Source organism: Colius striatus, chromosome Z (genome assembly GCF_028858725.1).
Source record: "Colius striatus isolate bColStr4 chromosome Z, bColStr4.1.hap1, whole genome shotgun sequence".
Lineage (NCBI taxonomy): Eukaryota > Metazoa > Chordata > Aves > Coliiformes > Coliidae > Colius > Colius striatus.
The window spans coordinates 71,979,665-72,002,769 of NC_084790.1; the positions used below are offsets into that span (position 1 = coordinate 71,979,665).

The 23,105-nt window shown below is 34.6% G+C and overlaps 1 protein-coding gene across 2 annotated transcripts in view; it reads right to left on the reverse strand.

The window, feature by feature from the left end:
* The window catches only part of AUH (AU RNA binding methylglutaconyl-CoA hydratase), a 109,911-nt gene that overhangs the window by 59,456 nt on the left and 27,350 nt on the right, over positions 1-23,105 (reverse strand). For both annotated transcript variants that reach the window (XM_062017692.1, XM_062017691.1), the window contains exon 5: positions 13,707-13,793. In XM_062017692.1, the coding sequence (XP_061873676.1) occupies positions 13,707-13,793 (87 nt within the window). The remainder of the gene's footprint in view (positions 1-13,706; positions 13,794-23,105) is intronic.

Genomic DNA, 23,105 nt, shown 5'->3' on the forward strand with positions numbered 1-23,105 from the left:
TATGATACAGTTCAAGTAGACTATTACACACAGAAATTAATTTTTTTACAAAGACTATTACAAACCACCTTGGTTTCAAGAATTACAGCCGGTATTTCTATCAAAAAATACTAACATTCCTAAGTCAAAGGGAGAAAAAGTAGTTTCATATCATATGTTAGAAACATCACTTCTAAGGATATTCATTTTAAAGGATCATCTGATGTTGAAGTTGACAAAGAATGAAAAACAAAATACAAATTCTTTACAATAGCTCTGCATACTTATCAAAAGATTTGAACAAATTAATGCTTTTAACATGTTCTTGTGAAGCATCAGAAAAAGCAATACAGAAATAAATTAGCAATCACTCTGGATTGCGAACCAAGTTTCTAAGTTACAACAACTGATTACCACGGGTAAAGCTTCTTGGAATATTCATATTTTGTAGCACAAGAGGCACTTGTTCATGTTTAACCGCCAAAACTGTTCAATTCGTAACAAAACCAGAGACAGTGTTTGACAAATCATTCCCTGTAGATTTAACTGAGTTACATTCACTTAGGTTTTAAGAACTGTAAGTTACATAAACAGACAGGTCAACCTCTACAATGAATTCTACATGGCAAGAGTCACTTGCTACAAGTGACATAAAAATAGCGTTTAAAGCTTTGCCAAGAAGCCTAACATTACAGATTTTTATCACGCTGTAAATAACATATATAAATTTCAGGCAATTGTACTACTAATCATTAGTGCTAAATTCTAGATCTGATAGGGGTTTTTCAATGTGTAATCATCAGCAGTAAAGTCCACAGAAATTAGAAACACAGATAAGGAAAAAAAAATATTTATATTAGTATACAACACACAGAGAAAAGTAGCCCACATATATACAGAGATTGTTATTAGTTTAAAAAAAAAAGCAGCATTAAACTGTAGTCAAAGAATTGCACTGAACTACTGTAGTACATCAAAGTGCAGAATATGAAAGACACTAAATACTAAGCCAGTTCATGCAATAATTTGTAACACACATCTATTGTATTGTGAAACATGCTGAAGATGTACTTCCATTCTGCAAATAAACCAGGTGCACCCAGCAATAGCTACCCATGCTTAATGATATTACAGAAAAGGAAGACTCCAAGTACAATAAAGAAAAATTTCTGCAAATGTTAGTCCTAAATCAGCAAGACAAACAGATTAAAGACTAAAATGCATTCTGTATTTGAGTTCACAGGAGTAGAAACAGAGTTTGGACTAGCTGAAGAAGAGATAAACACAAACAAGTAGATAAAAAAACTTTTATATGTTATTTGAGTTATAATCTGTTAGGACAGAAGGGAATACGACCTGTATGAAAGCACGTTTACTGGCTTCAAGTAACGGTAAGTTTACTGACGTTCAAAACATGGTAAAGGTAAGAATGACCAATAGGTAAACCAAATAGCTAAGAAAGAAATTATTTATCTTGATTTCAGTAAAGCATTTGACACTGTCTCCCACAGAATCCTCACAGAAAAGTGGAGAAAGTGTGAGCTGGATGATCAGGTAGTGAAGTGGATTGTTAACCGGTTGAAGGGAAGAAGGCAGAGAGTTGTGGTCAATAGGGCACAGTCTAGTTGGAGGCCTGTATCTCGTGGAGTCCCTCAGGGGTTGGTGCTGGGACGGGTACTGTTCAATCTATTCATTAACAACCTTGATGAGTGAAGAGAGGGCACTGTCAGTAAGTTTGCTGATGATACTAACCTGAGGGGAGTGGCTGACACAACAGAAGTCTGTGTTGCCATTCAGCAAGACCTGGACAGGCTGGAGAGTTGGGCAGAGGGAAATCTAATGAAATTCAACAAGGACAAATGTACATCAGGGAAAGAATGGATTCTTAGAGAGCAGTGTAGGGGAAAGGGACCTGGGGGTCTCGGTGCACAGCAGGATGATCATGAGCCAGCAATGTGCCCTCGTGGCCAAGAAATCCACCTGGACAAGTTCCTGTGTGACCTACTCTAGCTGGTCCTGATCACGCAGGAGGTTGAACTAGATGATGTTTCAAGATCCCTTCCGACCCTTAAGATTCTGTGAAATACAGCAACAAGACACAATTAATTAAGTCCAAGAAACCCACTGAAAGCTCAAACTAAAGTTAGAAAAAATATATAAAACAGTATATAGAAATAGGCCTATTTCCTATTCTGTGGTAACTGGATCTTCAACTCAACTTCACAAATGCATTCCTGGCAAATATCAGTTACATCTAGTTTTAGATGGGGCTGACTAGGAGCATTTTGAAGCCTTGGGATGCCTCCTGCTTTCCTGTGACTCTCCACTACCAAAAGACGTAAAGAGTACAGTTAAAACTAAACTCTCCTACAATTTTGTTACCAGTATAGAATGTCACAGGAAAGCACATGCAATGTGTGGGATGCAATCTCAAAGAATCACAACTATTTAGAAGCAAGTAATTGTTATTTCATCTTTAAGTAACTTTCCAAATGATGTACAGTACTGGTGACTAACAAGGGACTTCCTTTCGGCTTAGAGATGGTTATACGATGAATGAAAGACCAGCATACGAATACACACACCATGTCTGGAGAACTTGACCAAGAAATAGTTTGTGAGATGTGTGTCACAAAGCCCACACAGCTGATTCACACATAGTGGACACTGACATTCCCCACATAGAAAGCAGAAGTTGCCTGGATTCTACTGACATGAATCATATGCAACTGCTTAGTCTTCTGATTAATTTAAAAGTTCTTATAAAATTACAGATATGTTATTCAGTGTCTGAGAAGAAACTTAATTATACTCGATACTTTATTAGTAATTATCAAGCAGTCTTTTTCTATTCCTGCACAACCTCCATTTCTCAGTATTGCTAGAAAATGAAATAGTCTTTACCAAGAAGGAAAAATCTACCTTCTGCAAATACTGAGGAAGAAGGAAGGAAGAAATATGAAAAATTAATAAACACTGTAAAATCAAAATAGCAGCCATTTAGATATTAGTCTTGCCAACTTTAAAAAGTAGATGTTACATAACAGGCAATAAACACATTCTTCAGACAGTGTGCAAGGGTGAAAAAGGAAGATCTATCACTGTTACCAGTCTCTTACTGAGAGATCCTGAAATAAGCAGGCGGAGAATAATACAGTTATTCAGAATTAAACTTTGTGATTTGTGTTCCTGGTCAACCTACATCAAGTCATCCAGATTGATTAATTTAAAATACATGATACCCAGAAAAAGAGAGTCACAGACTTAGAATGTTATCAAATCCAAAAAGATGAATCTCCTAAAAGTGGCTTCCTTGCCTGCTAAGTAAATTTGTATCTGTAGTATTTTCTGTTAGCAACTGTACCACATAATTGTACAAAAAGAAGAAACATTCTCAAGCTAGGCACAAATTTTGAGACCTAGGCTGTCTACATGCCAATCAGCTTCCTATGAGAATCAAACATTTGTGGCTTGACAGTTTCAAAGAATCAACCTGAATAGCACATGAAGTATTCCTTCCTATAGCTAGGATACAGGATCCATAGCTAAAAAACAGCAGACTTAAAATTCAGTTTCTTGTAAAGTAAAAGGTCTGCACTGTTACTGCAGCAACAGTTACAGTTCATTATTCCCATGAGTCAGAAAATACTCTATACAAGCACATTCAATCCCTACCAATGCACAAATTATATACGGTCCCCTAGACATAATTAATTTCTATTTTTAAGTACTCATGTATAGATTAGGACAAATATTTTCAGTTCAACTAACCACAACAGTCAGAGTTAAGTATTTAGGAACATTCAAATAAAATCCTACTTCAAAACATATCTTTCAAGCATTTGATATGAAACACTAAAATGAAAGAGTCACCTTAACTCCCCTAACTGTTCCTCTGTTGCTCTCTTATACCTGGACAATGTTGAAAAATGACTTTATTGATCATGTCTCTCCTTACTTCAGTGACCTCTGGCAATGAATCTTGAGAAAGAAGAGTTGTCCAGATGTAGATCAGAAACTAGTCACTAGGTCTACCATCTACTGAACCAAATTCATAAGCCTGACTTTAATTATCAACTAACAGCCAATGATGTAAGAATTCTTGTTTCCCAGTACTGACTGAAAAGTAGTGAGAATATTCTGATTCCTTCAAAAACTGTCAGTCTCCAACTAAGACAGAAGCAGCAAGAGAACTCAAATTTAAATGACAGTTCAACTGAATTACCACAGAATAGAGAAACAGATTGTCCAAGCTATTTATTCCACATGTGATCTCTGATTATTTGTCAAATAAGGTTGATTAGTGCACAGCTTACTAAGACAGGCAACTGCGGGGGTAATTTCTAGCAGGTAATTTTTCCTTTTGAATAATGAGTTTCATAAAATGAAATGAAAAGAGAACGAATTGTGTAAGAATATCCTGCACATTGTGAGTGTTACATGGACTTCTGGAGGAAAGCATGCTATAAATTGACTGATATATAAAAAGTTCCAAAACCCCTTATCTAACTCAAGCAGGTTAAGAAAGAGTGGCAAATATCTGCAGCACAGGAGAAATCTTTTAGTCACAGACTGGGGGACTTCAAGTAGACTTCTCATTGATGACCACTCTCTGGACCCAGCATATCAACACTCATCCAGTCTATATTCAACAGTTAACTCTATGAGAGTCTTGTATGAGACAGTGTCAAAAGCCTTACTTAAGTAAAGGCAGACAATATCCACTCTTCCCTCATCTACCAAACTAGTAATCTAGTAAAAGATTATAAAATTGGCCAAGTGTAATTTCCTTCTTGTGAATCCATGCTGACTACACCTGTTGACTTTCCTGTCTTTCATGTGCCAAGAAGTAATTCCAGGATTAGTTGTTCCAGCATCTTCATAAGACCAAATTTTAATTTACAGGTAAGAAAGCTTGCTCTCTGTGTCTCAGTATATCTATTTAAAAGTAAAAACAATAATGGAGCCTTTAAGTTAATAAAAAGGTCACATGTCCCAAAAATGTCTAAGCATAACTAAGCACATATTTGTAGATTCCATAGTTGATGGGTCAACCATCAGGAAAGCAAGAGAGAAGACACAGAAGTCACATCATAGCATGAAAATGTCAAATAAAGAATTATACATTTTGTGCTTATTAATAGCAAACAATGTACTTATTTACTAACAGCAACTTAAAATCACATAATACTGGAAGCCTATGAGTCAATTACTAACCGAAAAATTTCAAGATTTCCAGTTACAATTTAAGGAATAGTTTTCAAAAGGCCAAGATGTAAATAGGAATTTTCTATTGGCATTAGCAGCTATTTAAAGCTACATGTTAGTTTGCTATAATATCTGGGAATATATTTTTAATTTTTTTTTAGATAATTCAGTTTATACCTAAATATACCTATATTCTAATTCAGAATAGACTTCCATCTGTTTGCTACCAGATTTTTAAACTCTCTTGGTGGTGTTGCTCTTTAGTGTAAGATTATGATTTTTCCCTTAAAAAAAAAAAGTTATAAACTATGCACCTTGAGTGGCAAGTAAAGGAAGTCCCGGGCAACTATGACAACCGAAATATTCTATATATTAGGAACATTTTCATCACAGTATTACATTTTCACATAAGTTATGTCACAGGAAATCAGAAAAATAATTGCAATACAATAGTATATCTTGATTTCCACTTTTACTGGAGACTAATAATAACATTAGGATTGTGTACGAGAGGATTTGCCCTTTAGAGAGCAATGCTAGCTATGTTTCAGGCATTTACTTTGCCTTGTGAAACTTATTATCAAGTCAGTGACTATAACAGTTTGCTTGCACTGCAAGAACCACATTAAAAAAAGGTTTTTCCATAGGCAAAAAAGCTAACAGAAATCAAATACTTCAACAAGCTCTTTCATCTATTCTATAACAATATGAAAACCAGACGATGTATGTGGCAAGACACAAAAATGGCTGAGAATGTCAAATCTTCCTACATGAACATGAAGGCAAAAAAGAGTGGTCAAACCATTTTTTTGCACAAAGTTCAAGTAACTAAATGCTACAAATTGTTCCCTGTCAAATTTTAAAAAGAATGAAAAGGTGGTTAATCAAAGTAACTTAAATATTTACATAAGTCTTAAAATACTTCCCTCTGCAAAAACATGGTTTGAACAGTCTATGTGTGCATTTGGATACACACAATTCCTTTACATACATTTGCTAGTTACAACTATGAAAGGCTTTTAGCTACCCTTTTAACTCCAGTGCTTCAGACAAAAAGCTTAATAGACTGCTACTCTTGATAGATTTATTTAAACTTTATTATCTTTGTTTTGATATCGTCAAAGTTCAACCAATCAGCAGCAAGAAAGAATTGTATTTAAAAAAATTCGTATTTGTAAAGAAATTTTGCCTTTTAATTGAAATGCTTACTGAACACTGCTTACAGTTGATTATTAAGCATAAGATATAATAAAGGAAAGATGAACTTTACTATAACTATAGTCAAAGGGGTTTACGGCATCTCCCTCAATCCCATTAATTTTCCATTTTTCTCCAGTGAGAAAACGACCTTTATAAACGACCTAGGAAAAAATATTTTTCAATTGACCAAAAAAAAAACCCCATAATATAAGAATAATATGTTCATCATTTGTTTTATTTGGTATTTTATTGTTGACAGTATGCTTTATGTTCTTGACAGAAGAAGCAAAATCTGGGAAAGTAATGAGCATAAAAGACATTTTAATCAAACTCTTTAGCTACAGTCTTCTGTATCCAACATTCCCTCCCATTATTTTCTTTTCATACTATACAAAATAGTTTAGATATGTCATTCATCTTCAGTGATACACTCCACTTTAATAAACAGATTCTTCAGTTTCTTCATATTTACTGATTTTTCTTCTTGTAGTCTTATTCTGCTCTCAGTAAAACAATAATGAAGTAACTGTAGATGACAGAATCTACTTTCTGTGCAAATGAACAAAAGTTCTCGATAGAAGAAAAATGAAAATCATTTTTTATATTTCTTACTCTTTCCAAATACATTTAAGAACTTGTGAGTCACATAAACAGCATAGTACATATTCAAGCTTCAAGTACAAAAAAAAAAAAGATCATGCCAAGGACAAATCACATCAGTTACACAGAAGTAGAATGCAAAAATGTAAGGTTTCTTTCTGTTTTAGAGAGCACAGAAAGTGAAATTCAAACAAAAGCACAACTATAATCTCTAATAGTGATGAGAATTCAATGGGACAACTTTTTCATTTTTTTATTGTGTAATTTTTTACTTACAGTATGAAGATAACACTTACTCTAGTACCAGCAGTATTCTTGTTTGACACAATCCAAAGAAAATCCTGTAGACTGTCTCCATTTTAGCTGAACCTTTCTATATTTTTTTCTCCAGTATTCCATAAACCCATATTCACCAGTCTACTGCTAAAATATCTTTATTTCTAAATTAGCTTAATATATTAATAGTTCCACTCAGCTTCATTCACTGGATGCTACAAAGGAAAGATTCCCTAACATTTCAAAGTGAGCTTAAAAATACTTTTTTAATAAACCAGCTTGGTAATATCATCAAAGCAGTGCGTATCTAGGCAGAAGCCACATTCAATACAAGACTTAAATATGCTATTCTGAAGCAAAGCCTAATGAGAGGCCCAAGCAATGAGCTTAGGATTCCTTTGACAGAAGAGCAACATAATACTTTCATTACCATGCCAGAAGCCACTGCCCTTTGAATACCAATTGGTTCTAGGAACAGAGCCAGAGATGGAGCCAGGCAAAGCAAAAGAGCTAACAAACTATTACTTCTTATTCAGGGACTGAAACACAAATTTCCAGTCTAAACAGGAAGAGGAAAGGCTAGAGTCTCCCAGTGTATCACATATATTGTGACTCCATAGAGAGGGAACATACGCCTCAGATATCAAGATACTAGAGGCCTGTTTTAACCATGAAAACTGGCTATGTTAATCTCAATAAACTATTTGAGCAAGTAGTACCCTTCTTTTAGTTACTTTCTGTGGGAGGAAGATTAGAGAGCTGTGTCCAGATTCAGACTCTTCCTCTGAGAACAGCAGTTGGAAGCACTAACAGAGGGAACACTAAACTACAGTTGAGGCTATGTTAACTTTTGTCAAAGCTGTACAGCAGTGCACAGGATCAATGCAATGAATCAGTAATGCAAAGCCACATCCCTCCCTAATCTTCAGATCTGTAAAGAAGACAAATCAGCTCATCCTAATACTCAAGTCCTCTGTTTTGGCATTATTTCCTGCATCTTTTTTTCCTAAGTTTTCAGAAAGTTATTATTACAGGGAAAAGTGTATTAGCAACTGTGGAAGCAACACTTTCATATAAATACCCAATAAACATCTTGGTAGAGAAGCTTACTGTTGCATTCATTGCCTCTCTAGTGGTACAAAGTTTAGCATGGTGTTTTTTTAATTAAAAACAATCCAATGCAATTTGACGAAGCCCATAATTTCAGCTCTGCAAGGACAGTACTGTCTATTTAGGAAACACACAATACTTAGTCAAAGAGTATCTCAAATTAATTCAATGTTAAGAGAAGCAGTAAATCTACTACTGGAAAACAACCAAGAGCTCAACAACACGTTCAGAATGCTAGCAGCATTGCACTGTATTAGCTGTGCTCTACATTTAACCAAACAGGCAACAACATAATACAGTAAAAGAAACACTGTGCCAAAATCTCGCTTTCACAGTAGGACCATGACTTCTAAGGATGGCTGCTAAAGATGGCACTGCTAGCTAAAAATCCGTCCTTTTTCAAATTTGATAGCTACCTGTGATATTTCATTCACTTCCCAATGACTGCCATCTCAATTTATAGCCTGTATCTGCTCTTCCCTAAGAGAAAAACCTGCAGTTGTTCTCACTGAATTTCAAAACTACAACACTCTATCTTTGCTGCCCAGGTTTACCCCCAGGAAACACAGAAGGATTTAGTCAATATCATGTAAACAGTCACTTCTTGGATTAGTGATCATGTCTGGACTGTTTATTAATAATCCCAGATTTTTAACATTAAGCAAATCTTCACAGAAGCCCCAGAAACTCAAACGCTAAAATAAGGCACTGCACTGACCTACATCATCCATGATCATTCTTGACTATTTTTGAGACTTTACAACAGGAAGGTCAAGTTGCAGTCAGCAGACCAGAAATAAGTGAAACATACAATCCTGATCCTGCTTTTGGTATGCCTGAGATCAAGTTTTGACAGCTTGCATTCAAAACCAACCATAGTACATAATGTGACAAAACCAAAAATTTACAAGGATGCATGATCTTCAATAGTCAAGAAAAAGGAACTTTTTGGAGAAAAGACTGCTCTCCTTAGGTAAATTATAAGTTTGATGATGACTGACAGAAGTCACCTCCAAATGACTGAAAATTTCTAAGGAGGAAAAAACAGACATCTGTAAATATAGAGCTGCAACTTCTTTAAATACAATAAAAAGCAAACAGTAAAGACCCAAATGAAAGTAATTGATGACAGGGTGCTTTCATTCAGGGTAATCTCATTCAAACTGGACTACGTCAGAAGTAAATACATTTGTGAAAATTACAGCTAAACAGAGCTACTAAATATCACTGCTTAATAAAGTGTTATCACAAGTAATGAATGAAAAAAAAATCAGATTTCTTATACTATAAGGTTTGTTAGTATGAGTCTTTTCCAATAGAAAACAAGTAAAACTAGTACTTTCTTTAATATTTCTTCCTTAGTTTAGTTCAGATCTAGGTTCCATCAGGCCCCATGTCAGGTGTTTTGCTTCCAAATGTGACACAAAAATCAAGCTTGATCACACTTTGATTTTAAAAATGAATCAAGAAAGTCGGTCTCCAAGGGTTTTTTCACATTTGTGTTACCTTGCAGCTTACATCTATATTCTTTGGAAGAGCTTGGCTAACCAATGCTGACTCTCAGTTATTAGAAGTGGAGGCCAATCATCAGTCTGACTTACTACAAGTATTTGCTGAGTTCAGATTTGTTCTACAGCTTCACATTTTCTTTCTGTTAAACAAGGTGTTTTTCTGAAGGACAGAGGTTATTGCATTCACCTCCACACATAGCCTCAGTTTATTTCCAACTGAAATCTCAGAAGACAACAAATATACAATGCAATATCACAGTCCAATCCTCAGAGACAGTATAAAGAACAACATGAACTTAATGGGAGTCATGTCATAAAATATGTACTGAAGATTCACAATGACTGTTTGGTTCCATGCATTTCTCCCCACCCAAAGCATCAAAAACAAGGCTTCTACGAGACAGTAACATCTGATCTCATTTAGTCAGGGCTTTTTTTGCTGTGTATGGTTACAAGAGATCTACTAACGTTTCTCTCTCCTAGTTTGTTGAGGGTAAAGTCAGCCTTATGTCATTAACAGTCTCATAGTAATAGAATCATAAAATGGACAAGTAGTCTTATAATTCCTACTATTTTTAAACAACACCAACAAAAATCCCAAAAAAAACTCCTGGCATAATTTTAGCAAAAGCAACCACTGCTAAAAATAGAGGTTGTTTTGATTTCACCCCCTCCTCAACTCAAAGCTCTAAGCACTGCGAACAACAGCTCAGTACAATTTTTGAGCTCTTTTTTCAAGGGCTTATTTTTATACCAAGTGATATTTACTGCAGTCTTAATATTTCACCCAAATTTAGCAATAAGTTATAAATTAATCCCATAAAAACAAGTATGCCTTTAATTTCCAGAAAATTCTCTAGCTGTATTCCAAAATGATACTACAGGGTTTTTTTTCCACAAAACCCCTAGTAATAAGGATTTTAAATGTAATGAAATCATGAAGAAATAAAGAATGTCAAAGCCTATCAATTCTAAAAAGCTAAGTGTATCCCATTGTTCAGGATGTAATTAACCTTTTGTGTATTTTGTCTACAAAGATAACTTGCTGGTCTTCTTCCTGAAAATAGTGTTAAAAAGAAGCATCTCCTTAGTAGGTCACACATCTGAACACAAATGCAATTATCAAAACATGACCTATTTCTGAAAAGCAAAAATGTAGAACACATTATAAATGAGATTACAGCATTAAACACGGATAGAAAAAGAACAAAGTGTGAGACTGGAAACATTTTTCCCTGGCTATACAGCACTCTGCAGTGGCAAATAATAATTTCAATTTTTTCAAATCTTTAACCATCTAACAACCTTCGAGTTGTTGCTGGGCAGGAAAAATACACAAATTCATTGCAGTTATCACATGTAAATACAATGTCCACTAGTTAAAAAAAAAAAAAAAATTAAAACTGTTCCCTAATGCTAGATGACTTCTTCAGAAGAAAAAAAACCCTGCAAAATTCACTTCTATTCATAAGGGCATCATATAAAACATGATACCTTCTACAATCATCTAACCTATTCTCAATTATAAAATCCACTTTTTTATATTGTCTACTATTTCCTAATGTAAAGAACATTATAATATGCTCTGCAAAGACTCTTCAAAACAATGGTAGATCCATGTTATAAATACATCTACTATTGGAATAATGTGTTCAAAAACAACAATGCCTCAAATATGTATCTAGTGGGACTACCTCATATGACTGGAAAATGAAAGCTACTCATATAGTATGCATGTCCAAACATACATGATATGAAAATTGATCAATAAACCTAAAAATGATATCTGAGTATTCTTTCCTAATCCTGTAAAAAAGCCTTTAAAAAATGAACTGGGAAATGGTCAAATATCAGGTAACAATTAAAGAATTTTCTAGTCATTGTTTTGTTCAGTGTTTTGTTCATTGGGGCAGAGGGGAAGAAGGAAGAGAAAGTAGGGAAGAGAGACACTCTTTCACTGTGAGGGTGACGGAGCAGTGGAACAGGCTGCCCAGAGGGGTTGTGGAGACTCCTTCCTTGGAGGTCAAGACCCACACGGACATGTTCCTATGCAACCTGATCTAGGTGAATCTGCTTCTGCAGGGGGGTTGGACTAGATGATCTCTAAAGGTCCCTTCTAGCCCCTGCCATTCTATGATTCTATGACTCAATCTGAGTAAATGCTTTGTCAAAATATTGGGCATGGACTATGTTCACTTTTTGTCTTTTCTAACCTGCAGCACATCTAACTGCACTTACTACATCCCCCCACAAATCTTCCTGTCTAGGTATTTCAGTGACCTAGATTCTCAAATATTAATTCCACTTACTCCCAGTTTCATGCTCCTTTCTTGAAAAAGAAATAAGAGATGAATGAATTGAAGCACTCATACTCGTTTCCTAAACTTCAAGCAACATAATGATCCACTGTACAGCTTTTAGATAACACTGAAAAATTGCTTACATTTCAGTGGTTAAGCACTCTAAGAACCTCAATGAAGCTGAAGACAATCAAATATTTGTCTTACAAACTTTTCAACTCTGAAGCAAAACAAAGCATCAAGTCACTCTGTATTTTTTCCAGTCATTCAGTGAAAAATGCTGAATCCAAATACTTCTTTAGACCGCTGGAATTTTCTCACTTAAAAAAATTAATTTTTTAAAGAACTATTTCCTGATTATAGTAAAATCTTAAAACCAGTTTCCCCTATTTAAATGTTAATAACAGCTCAGAAAGTGTTTCCAGTAGACTCAGTCCAAGAAAGGCTGAAAAATTATTACTTGGAGCTAAGCCTCTCAAAAATTTTACAAACTAACTAAATGAAACAACTTGTTGCCTCTTTCTCTGCATTCCAATAAAAGGACAACTGGGTGCATGAAATACAGTATCAGCTGCAAGAAATTAATGATCTATTCGCTTTTAGATATTTTACTGATTTTATTTATTTAAGAGGCTTTGACAATCTGCTTCACTTCAAAGACAAGACATTAATTCAAGGACATAAGTATCTCAATGAAGTACCTAATCAAAGACTCATTCTTCAGTAGTCTGTCATTTACCTGAAAAAATATACTCGTTTCCATTCATAACATTCTGCCAAACCAAGATCTGGCATGACGTTATTAAGGAAATGAATTTAAAACCATTCTCCCAGAAAGATTTATTCATCAAAACTTTTTTGAAAAGTTATGTTGCATATATAAAGTGTAAAATTAACTGCTTCAAAGTCTGTACAATTGGCTTCTCTTTTTGACAAAACACATTGGCAATGCCCTGTTGAAAAAGAATTATATTAAAAATGATCAGCATAGGCATAGAAAGATAATGATTTGATGGTGAATTCAATTACCATTATTTATTTTAATTTACAGAGAAATTACTAACCTTAAAAACTAGTACAATTAGAATACCAAACTACTAACAGGTTTTACTACACCAGAACAAGTGCATATTAAAATTTTAGAAAGACTTAGTAACTAACTTTCTATCGTTAGCTGTTGTTTAACGTGTTTCTAAAATGTATTGAAGACTGTATTAATTATATCAACCACACGAATGCAATAGCAAAAACTAAACTTTCAGTACTTAGAAGTCACTGAAACCCATCCGTTATGAAAACATCATGGCAAATCATCCCTACTTCAGTTGAGATGTATCTTTTTCTAGCAGTATAACAGTACAACTTGATCAGAAACATTTTAAAAGAAGTGATGCACTGTGATTCATATTTATCAAGATAAACAGTTATGGATATCCTATTACTTGTCATGAATTAACCATAACTGCTTACATCTTCCCAGGTTGCAATTAAAATAGCACTGTTCAAGGTAGAGGTTACATACCCAGTTCATTAATAGTTGCTCTTGCTTTTGAGACAAAAGTACTAACTTCACTTGAGTGCATTTTTGCTCTTTCTTTAAGGTCAGCACCTGTAAGTGACATTTCACATACACGTTAGTAAGCGCTACACAGTACTGCAAACAGGTTTTCAAAAGTAAAATATTTCTTTATTCCACAAAAATTAAATTTCAGACGACAGTTCAAATTGGTCAAGATAATTTTCCAGAGATTTCAAGGAAAACATGGACTGTTTATTGAGGAAAAACAAAAACAAAACAAAAAATAATCAAATTGCCCACCACCAGATTTTCACTACGTATATTCTTCCCGGTGACATTTATCCTCTCATATTAAAATACATTACAAAGGATAGCATTTGTTAAAATTTCATCTGACGTACACTTTTATTTTCCCAACTGTGTCACAAAGTCTGATAAAAATGTGTTTTACATATTGTGTTCTTGCTATTGTTTGTTGGTAGATCATCAAATACCTACGGTGCACGCTTTTACATTAAAAAACTATTTTTATCTAAATAAAAAATTCTGCAGTGCCCCTACTACCATTTTTCCTATTCACTTTACTGAAATGTGTTTTTGAATATGTATCATACTTCTTATTCTTCCAAAAATGCTGAAACTTAAAATTTTTAATCTACATCTTCTATAATACATGAAAATAGTTCTGTTTAAAAAGCAGAGTAACTACAGATATATAAAAATGTGGGTTTAAAAATTCACTGATATGCAAATCTGACTTTTTTTTTCTATGAACGTGTAACAAAAAAGAGAAACAGAGAGTAATAATAATACCTAAATATAGAGACAGGAAGTGCATCATTTGTGTAGACTAAGAATACATGGAAAAGACAAAATCCACATATGCACATTTGTAAGTACAACATTCCCACTGTTGTTTAATGTATATTTTTTATACTTGGTAAAAATGAATCTATTAGATTAGTCTTGCATATGTCTGTAAAGGTTAAACAAGGCGTATAACCAATGCAAAAAAATCATTTTGCATTTCTCTACTCGCAGAATCAAAACACTATCCACTCAGAAAAACACACAGATTAAGTTAAAACTCCAACACTGATGTTCAAATTCAGCAGTCACTGAGTCCCTCTTTTATCTTTCTGGACTTAACTCATGCAAGAACCTCTTGACTTGCTTCATTAAGAATAGTTTCAGACATACTTTTGTTGACAGCATTCAGTTGAAATTCTGAACTCTAGTCTAGCTCTGTGAAAATCAGTACCTCAATCAAGCACTTTCTGAGAGACATCCAGATGCTGTTTTACATGCTCAGTAAAGCAGTTCTACATCTCCCCTCTACTTCCATAACCAAAGCTCCTCATTTCACTAAGACTTTTGTTGTCCTTCTATGCATGTCAATGAAGCATCAGTCCTGACTCTATTTCCGTGTTTCTCAATAAGTAATGGCAAGTTTAACTGACATTATCAGACACCTTGCCAAAATCTTCCAAATAACCTTCTAGGATATGTCCCAACTGAAGCAGCATGACAGGCCAGCTGAGCAAGTACTATAAAACAGGAATTGTTGTGATCCAGTCTTGACTGCAGCAAAACTGCTGTTGCTACCTTAGTAATTCACAAACATTGCAGATGGAAATCTTGCCAGGAACTATAAATCTGGATAGAACTCTATAAAACTGTAAGCAACTTCCACAAATACATTTATGTCTAGGGTTCTGTAGTTAAAAGGTGCTTCATAAAACTATGTGACAAAACCTGCTTTAAAAGTTGTAACAGCAAGTGTGCAAATGAAAAAATGTTACTTGTCTAGTATCAGTTAATGTCTGAGTCTAGGTTCTACAACTTAATTCAAATCATTGCCTATATAAGAACAAGGAACTGTATGCTTTATGAACAGGAAAACTGTATGGCTGATTTATTCAGGCTCGTTTTAAAAAAAATGGAGTGAACCCAAAAAACCACACAACCCTTCTAAAACAAAAAAGATAGAAACTGCATACTTCTTTCATTTAGAATACACATCTCCCTGAAGATATTTACAGAAATTTATTAAGCTTCCAACAAAATAATTCGTAAGAGTGGATTAAAAGCTAGTTGCTGATTTAAAATTAATGACTTTGAGTACTGCAAAAAAAAATTCTAGCACAATAGCTGACATTAGTGCCTTAACCAACTTCTGTAATCTCAAATTTCCAATTTTAAGTGTTTCTCCAACACAGCCATCAAGGAAATGGAAAAAGTTATTTTCCTAACCCTTTCCTATTTTAGCTCACCAAGGTATAATAATAGTAACTGAAGCTTTTTCAGAGAGAAGAATTTTAGGCAGAAACCATTCACTGCACTCCAACACACAGGAGAGAGAACTGCCACTGACTTAATACTTTTGATCTTGTTACAAGATTCAACCACTGATCAAAGAATTCTTGAAGAATTCCTTGACCCATGCAGCACAGAAGTATTCACATATTGTTTCAAAATCTGTTCTCAAGTCAGAAGTAGGAAAGGTTAAGTTTCTGAAGACAGTCATAAAGGAGACTGCAGCTTCAATCAAAGACTTCTGCCCTCTCCGCTACTGAATTCAATGATCTCTCCTTTCACCCCAAACTTCCTACTTTGAAGTATCTGAAAATATTATTTGCTCAAGTGTTGAGAGCAATAAAGTAGCTAAGCTTTCCAAACCACAAAAACTCTTGCAGAAAAAAATTCTGCAACTTTCTCATGGGCTGAAATATGTTTGGCTTCCCCGCATCCACTCCCAACAGATTCCAGGTGCTGTCCTGGAGGTCCATTACTCCACATCACACTGAACACATTGCTCTCTAAGCCCTTCTACCCAAAAGATGCAAGATGGGGGGAATATGAGCTACCAGTGAGCTGAGGTAAACTAACAGTTGCAGATTTGTACACTGTAATTGTATCCTCACATCCACTCAATTTGTACTGAAGCATGAATCATTGTTTTCTCCATATTATACTTTCTGGCATCTCAATGCTTTGTCCCATTAATTGATTCTCAATCGCCCAGAAATATAGCAAAAACTAGTCAAAACTGTGATAAGGGTCACACTCCCCAATTCTCACCTGTCTGCTTCCAGCAATTTACAAACTCTTTTAAAAAGACTACAGACTGTAATTTTTAAATTACTAGCTGTTAATATAGGACAAGAGAGAAGCACAGCAGTAAAAGACTACTTTGACAGTGCAATCAGCCACTTCCTCCTACACTACATTAGGATTAAGACAAGTACTCTACACTTGTGAATAAACTCTGCTTGAATCAATTCACAGAAGCACCACTTCCAAATTTATGAAGCAAGAAACTTCCCTGCAGACTTCCAATGAACAGTCCTGTTTGCAAAATACAGTATAGACAGCAGTCTTCTGGAGGTCTGCTGAGCACACCAAGTACATGAACTAGTTTTCACAGATAAACCTTCAAAGCTATTGTGAGGAAGATGCATGATGCTTTAAATACTGCCTACACTTCTGCTGAGGTTTGTCAATCCAAAACAAAACCTCCGATTTTGATCCACTGCTTTATTTCTCCCCTCCAATACTGGAAAAACATAAAAGATTAGTTATTTTTTACCTTACTTGCCGTAAGTGTACACATCCTGATGTAACCAATTAACTCTCTTTGCATGTTTTTAAACATTTGGCTACTCACTGGCTGACTGTTGCACACTGTCAGTCTAGAGCTTTTCATACCATATGTCTGACTCTCATTTCACAATGATGCCAGAGAAAATGTTTATTTGAGAAAGCCAAGGGCAGTCCAGTAAGACAGACATATTGCTGTTATTTACCAAAATTTTTCCACTTACAAATCTATATGACAAGGATGGCTATTTAACTCAGAGAACACACTAAAAGAAACCAAGTTTTACAGTGATTACTCTGACTCCATGGCTCTTGCCTTATTTGGATATTTTCACACATTTTCTAAACAGAATTTATATACTGTTGAAAAGCTATGTGTTGTGTTTCAACATCTTTGTATAAGCCTCACTTTCCAAATACCATAAATGCCTAGAAATTTTTTTGTACAGTAGTGTTCTATACTATGCTTTAACACATACTTCCAAAACACACCACAAAGGCTGTAAACTAAAAAGACATAAAATTTAATGGTTTATACACCGTACTTGAAATTTTAACTTTGCTCAATAAATATTTTTATTAAAAAGCAAGTCTCTTAGAAATCTGGCACACCAAAATTAAACAGTGAAGTTATTTTACCAAGTATCAAAAGATGCCTTAAGTGCCTTTTCTCAGAGAAGCAGAAAGGAAGTGACACGTGCACAGGCATTTGAGGTAAAATAAAGTATTACATTCTTATTGTAGCAATGTTATTTTGGGCTTGTCCTTTGATCTAGCTAAAAACAGATCCATTAATTCTGTCAGCACACTAAAATTCAATCAGGTAGTGACACCTAAGAGTATCAGGAGATACTTTTTTATATATTCTGTCGTGTAGGGCAGACCTGAAAACTGAAAAGCATAGGGTCACCACCTGTAACATGCTTAATATGGAATGAGGTTAAAGAATTTATGGAAGAAAATTATAACATTTTCAAGTATGAGTACAAAACATGCACTACTTCACTAATTAAAGGGTAAAGAACTGCTATGTACTCACAGCTTATTTTCCACACAAAATAATTAAGCAGACTGTAAACTAATATCCCTCTTTCTACACACAGAAAAGTAGACACTTCGAGATATTGAACTAAAATAATAAGCCAAATGGACAACATTATCGGTTAACTTATAACTACTACAAAAACTCCCACCCATTAGGGTACATGTAAATATCTTTCCTCAAAGGCAGATCTGTGCATCTCCTACAGAACTGAAAGAAATTCAAGTTTAGCTGAAATCATTAGCAGAATCTTAAACAATTTTTATGAGGTAGGGAACACTCTAAAACTCAAAAACATTTACCAACAACTTTTTCTCCAATTTTCCAATAATTTCAGAAATAAAGCTTTAACATCCTGAAATCTGTTCAGGATAAGATAATTCCCAACTTTGAACAGAGGTTGCAATACTTCACGAAATAAATTTATTTATTTAAAGAGATAGTATAAAGTGCAAGGCAAGCAAAACTTTGTTTAAATATAATTGTTGTTTGTTAAATATATACACTACAGTAATAAGTTATTAACAAATAGTAAATAGGCTGACAGATAAATACTTTAAGTCAATATCCTTTAAAATTCTTTTAAAAAAACCACAAAAACATAAATTTTATGATAACCATGTCACCATCCTGTGTGTAAAGCTGCATGCTTGAACAATCACAGTACAAAATGAAGTCAATCTGTACTGAAATCTCTTGCCTGTGTGAAAGAAAGATTGGTTTATGCTTTGCAGTACTCATACATTCCAGTAAGAACTCCTTTGCATTTTCCAACTCAGTCAGGCTGCGGACACTCAGATTAACAACCTCTATCCATTAGAGCTACTACTGATTCTATTCTTAAATAAGTCCAGTCTGATCATTTAAGAACAGACAGAATGCTTCATAAATATTAATTATTTTGGATCACCTTTCAAAAAGTGACAAAAACCACAGTGTCCTATTTGGAAGAGTAACAGAAAAGTCTAGGCTGGAGATAACCTTGTCCAATCTTCTGTCAGACCTAGATTAGGTTGTCCAGCATCCTTTCAACTCTGTTATATTGTAAGCAAGTGAGATTCCATAATTTCTCTGGGAAAAGCACTCCTATTTTCAATTCTTAATTAGTCTTCTCACAATTAAGTATTTATTTTATCTGCATGGAATTCTCCTACAGCAACTTGTGACTGTCTCTTCTTCTGTCACTCTATACACCATCACAAATACAGTACTTTTCTCTGTATCTCTCAGACATTGGAAGATCAGTTGTCTACCCACTCTGCAATGTTCCACTCCAATCACCACCCTATCTGCCTACCAAGTTCTGAGTCTAATTAGCACATACCCTGGTCTGCCGATAGTTGTCTTTCTGATCCAGTCAGGACACAGTTTGCTTTCTTTTCTGTTACTGTATACTGCTAGCTCATGTTAACCTTGCTGTTCCCCAGAACCCCCAAGTCCTTGGCAGTAGAGCCATATCCCAACCAGTGAGTCTCCACTCTGTTCTGCCACTTAAGTCCACTCCATTCCAGGTGCAAGACTTCATTTTTATCTTTGTTAAATCCCATGCAATTCTTGTCGGCCTAACTTTCCAGCCTGTCAAAGTGCAATAGTGGCTTCTCCCTCCCTCATACCTACCCTCTCCTTCTACTTTGAAATCACTTGCCAACTCAATGAAGGTTCAATCCCATCATTAGAATGTGTGCACAGATACTGAATAGTACTAAGTTGGGTTTTCACAGCCACTTGCTTGTCTTTCATGTGCTTGAAAAGAACCACCACAAACACTTGTTCCACAATTTCTTCTAAGACTGAAGTCTGTAGTTGCCAAATTTTTGGTTTTGCAGATGGGTTTACTATTTGTCCTTTTCCTAAGGACAAGACTTGGGTCTTCAACAATCTTTCAAATGGGATAGATGGTGGCTCTTCAGTACACTAACTCAGATGCATCCCATCAGATTCTGTTCATGTGTATGTGTTCAGCTGGTAGAGATGGACGTTAACTCAGCCCTCCGCTAGTGCAAGTAGTTTGCCGTTTACGTTGTTGTCACTTCCTGGTACAGAGACTTGGGAGGTGACCTTTCTCACACAAACCAAGTAAAAGAGAAAATGGAGTATTTCTGCCTTTTCTATGTCATTCATAACTAAGTTGCCAATCCCACACAGTAGTGGACCTACATTTTCCTTGAACTTCTACTTGGTACTAACATTCCTACTGAAGGTTTTGTTGTTGTTCTTGACACTTTTTTCTAGTTTGAGCTCCAGCTGAGCTTCTTCCATGCTAAACACATCTCTGCATACCTGAGCAATATTTCTGTATCACATTTTGGGAGTCTGTCCAATTTTCCAAGCATAAGATGAATAAACAACTCCTCCAAAAATATATAGTGGATATTTGAGAAATTTTAAAAAGTCTTGTTTTTTAATCAAAGAATAAAAGGGAATATTAAAATCTCAATATTTTGAAAGCTTCAGAACACATTAAATAAATGTAGAATGTACTAAATGTGCCACAGTGTATTCCTAAATATTTTCAAGATTTTACACACAAATTGTCTCTGTTCATAGTTGTACCAGTGACCAATCCATAACATTGAGAAATTAAACAATTTCATTAAAAAATCATGGTTTTTAGTTGTGAGGTATAAGAGTTAAAGAGTTAAAGAGTTAAAGTTAAGGAAAAAGACAAAGATATTAATGAAATACGTACTAAACAAAGAAGTACTAGAAATTTGCTTCCAAGAAAGATCTTACTCAGAAAACAGTACAATTACTCTCTGTCTCTCTGTTCTGCAAGAGTTCACATTTTAAATTTTAAATCAAACATGTGCAAGGAACAAGTAAAATTTAAGTTAAAGATCATTTCCTCAAAGATTGATTCCTCAAAGATGCTGGCAAAACATGGCTTTGCAAAAACTTTTCTTCTTCTTTCTCATTCCTTACAGATAGATAATACAAAAAACCAAAAAAATCTAAGATTCACATTAACTCTGCCAGTGCTGTAAAATACCTCAAAACTTCTCTACTGACAAACTAAATGTCTCCATCAGCTTCATCCAAATCCTCATATTATCACATTTAAAATTTTTCCATTGTATTTCTTTTTTAATTTTACATTAAACAAACATCATCATCACTTTTAAATGGCAAGCATGTGTTGGATCTATACATTTTAGAGCATTTCATACTGAGATTTAAGAAAAAAAAAATCTCACTTTAGTGACTGTAGAAAATTAGGTAGAAAACAAAAAACACAATGGTAAAAAAGTCAGTAACACACCACAAAATATTAAGTATGTGCCAAAAATCCTGTCATATGAAAATCAACCACTCCAAAAGTTCCATATAAGTTTTCAGAACTTATTTTTTAGACACAAAAAATTCTTAGAAAGTCAGCACACTATAAAATACAGAATTATTGAAATTAAAGTAAGAGTACATAAGCTCACGATCGTTAGAAAGAAACTTTAATATGTAATGTATAAAAAAACAAAAAAATAAAGCCAGTACAGTACCATGGGACTCCATCTTAAGAGTGAATTAATATACTTAAAAGCTGTCTCTGAAGCTCCAAAGTGCTCTAAACAGTCTCTGGCTTGAAACGCAGACCTTGGCCCTATGCCTATCTACTTGGATTGTGTCTCAGTCTTTAGTATAGTTCCACAAACACATTAATGAGGTTATGATACAGTTCTCATAATTGTCCACTAAATAACATTTTGTCTAAGAAACTAAGTTCACAACATATGGCTACCACAAGGTTTTTAAAGCAGCAGACTTGATAATTCACCTTTTATAACTTACGAGTAACCACCTACTTTCTCCAGTAGTCATTTGCTTTACTGTCAAAACCCATGAATGCTGTTGCACACCACAATAAATTATTGCACACATCATCTGAATTAAGTACAAAGAAAAATACATTACACATAACTTTGATAAAGGACAAGATGTGTTCTAAATTTCAAAACAAAGTGAGAAGGATGCTGTCTGCTCTCATTTTAGTCAAGGGAAAAACAGTTTGGCATAAAGGATGCTAGGTATGTTACATAAGGAAGCAATTTCAATGAATAAAACTATTTATTTTTTATGCAAGATGTTATGTTCCTGAAGTTCTCTAAATGTGAATACAATTCTCAAGTTAAAACAGATATTGATATTCTTCCACACAAGACTTGCTGTTATAATTTATTAGCATGACATGGATAATGATACTTTTTTGAACATATTACTTCTGTTTCACAGAAGAATTCCTGAAAATCATCAAACTATAAAGAATAAAATGGCTGCATTTCCTGTATATTTGACTCTTTGCCAGGATGTCAGTTCTGACTATTCCCTTTGGCAAGATGGAAGTCATACAGCACCACTGCTATAGGTTATCTCATATCTTGCAATAATTTACACTCAGATCAACATATCTGCAGCACTAGCTGTTTAAGGAGATCATTCCAGAAAGTACAAATTTGGGGGGTTATTTTGGTCTGTATTTTTAATTTTAAGCTTTTGAATCCCAACTCCTTCTTGAAGGTCAAGTTAATTCTTACAGGTTTCCTCCTCAATTCCACGAATCCTGAATACAAAACAATCCTAACTCTATAAATAAAACCTCTACAATCCCTTTTCAACATCCATGACAATTCAGACCATATATCATAGAATGGTACAGGCTGGAAGGAGCCTTTAGAGATCATCCAGTCCAACCCCTCTGCTGAAGCAGGTCAACCTAGGTCAAGTCACACAGGAATGTGTCCAGGCAGGTTTAGAAAATATCCAGAAAA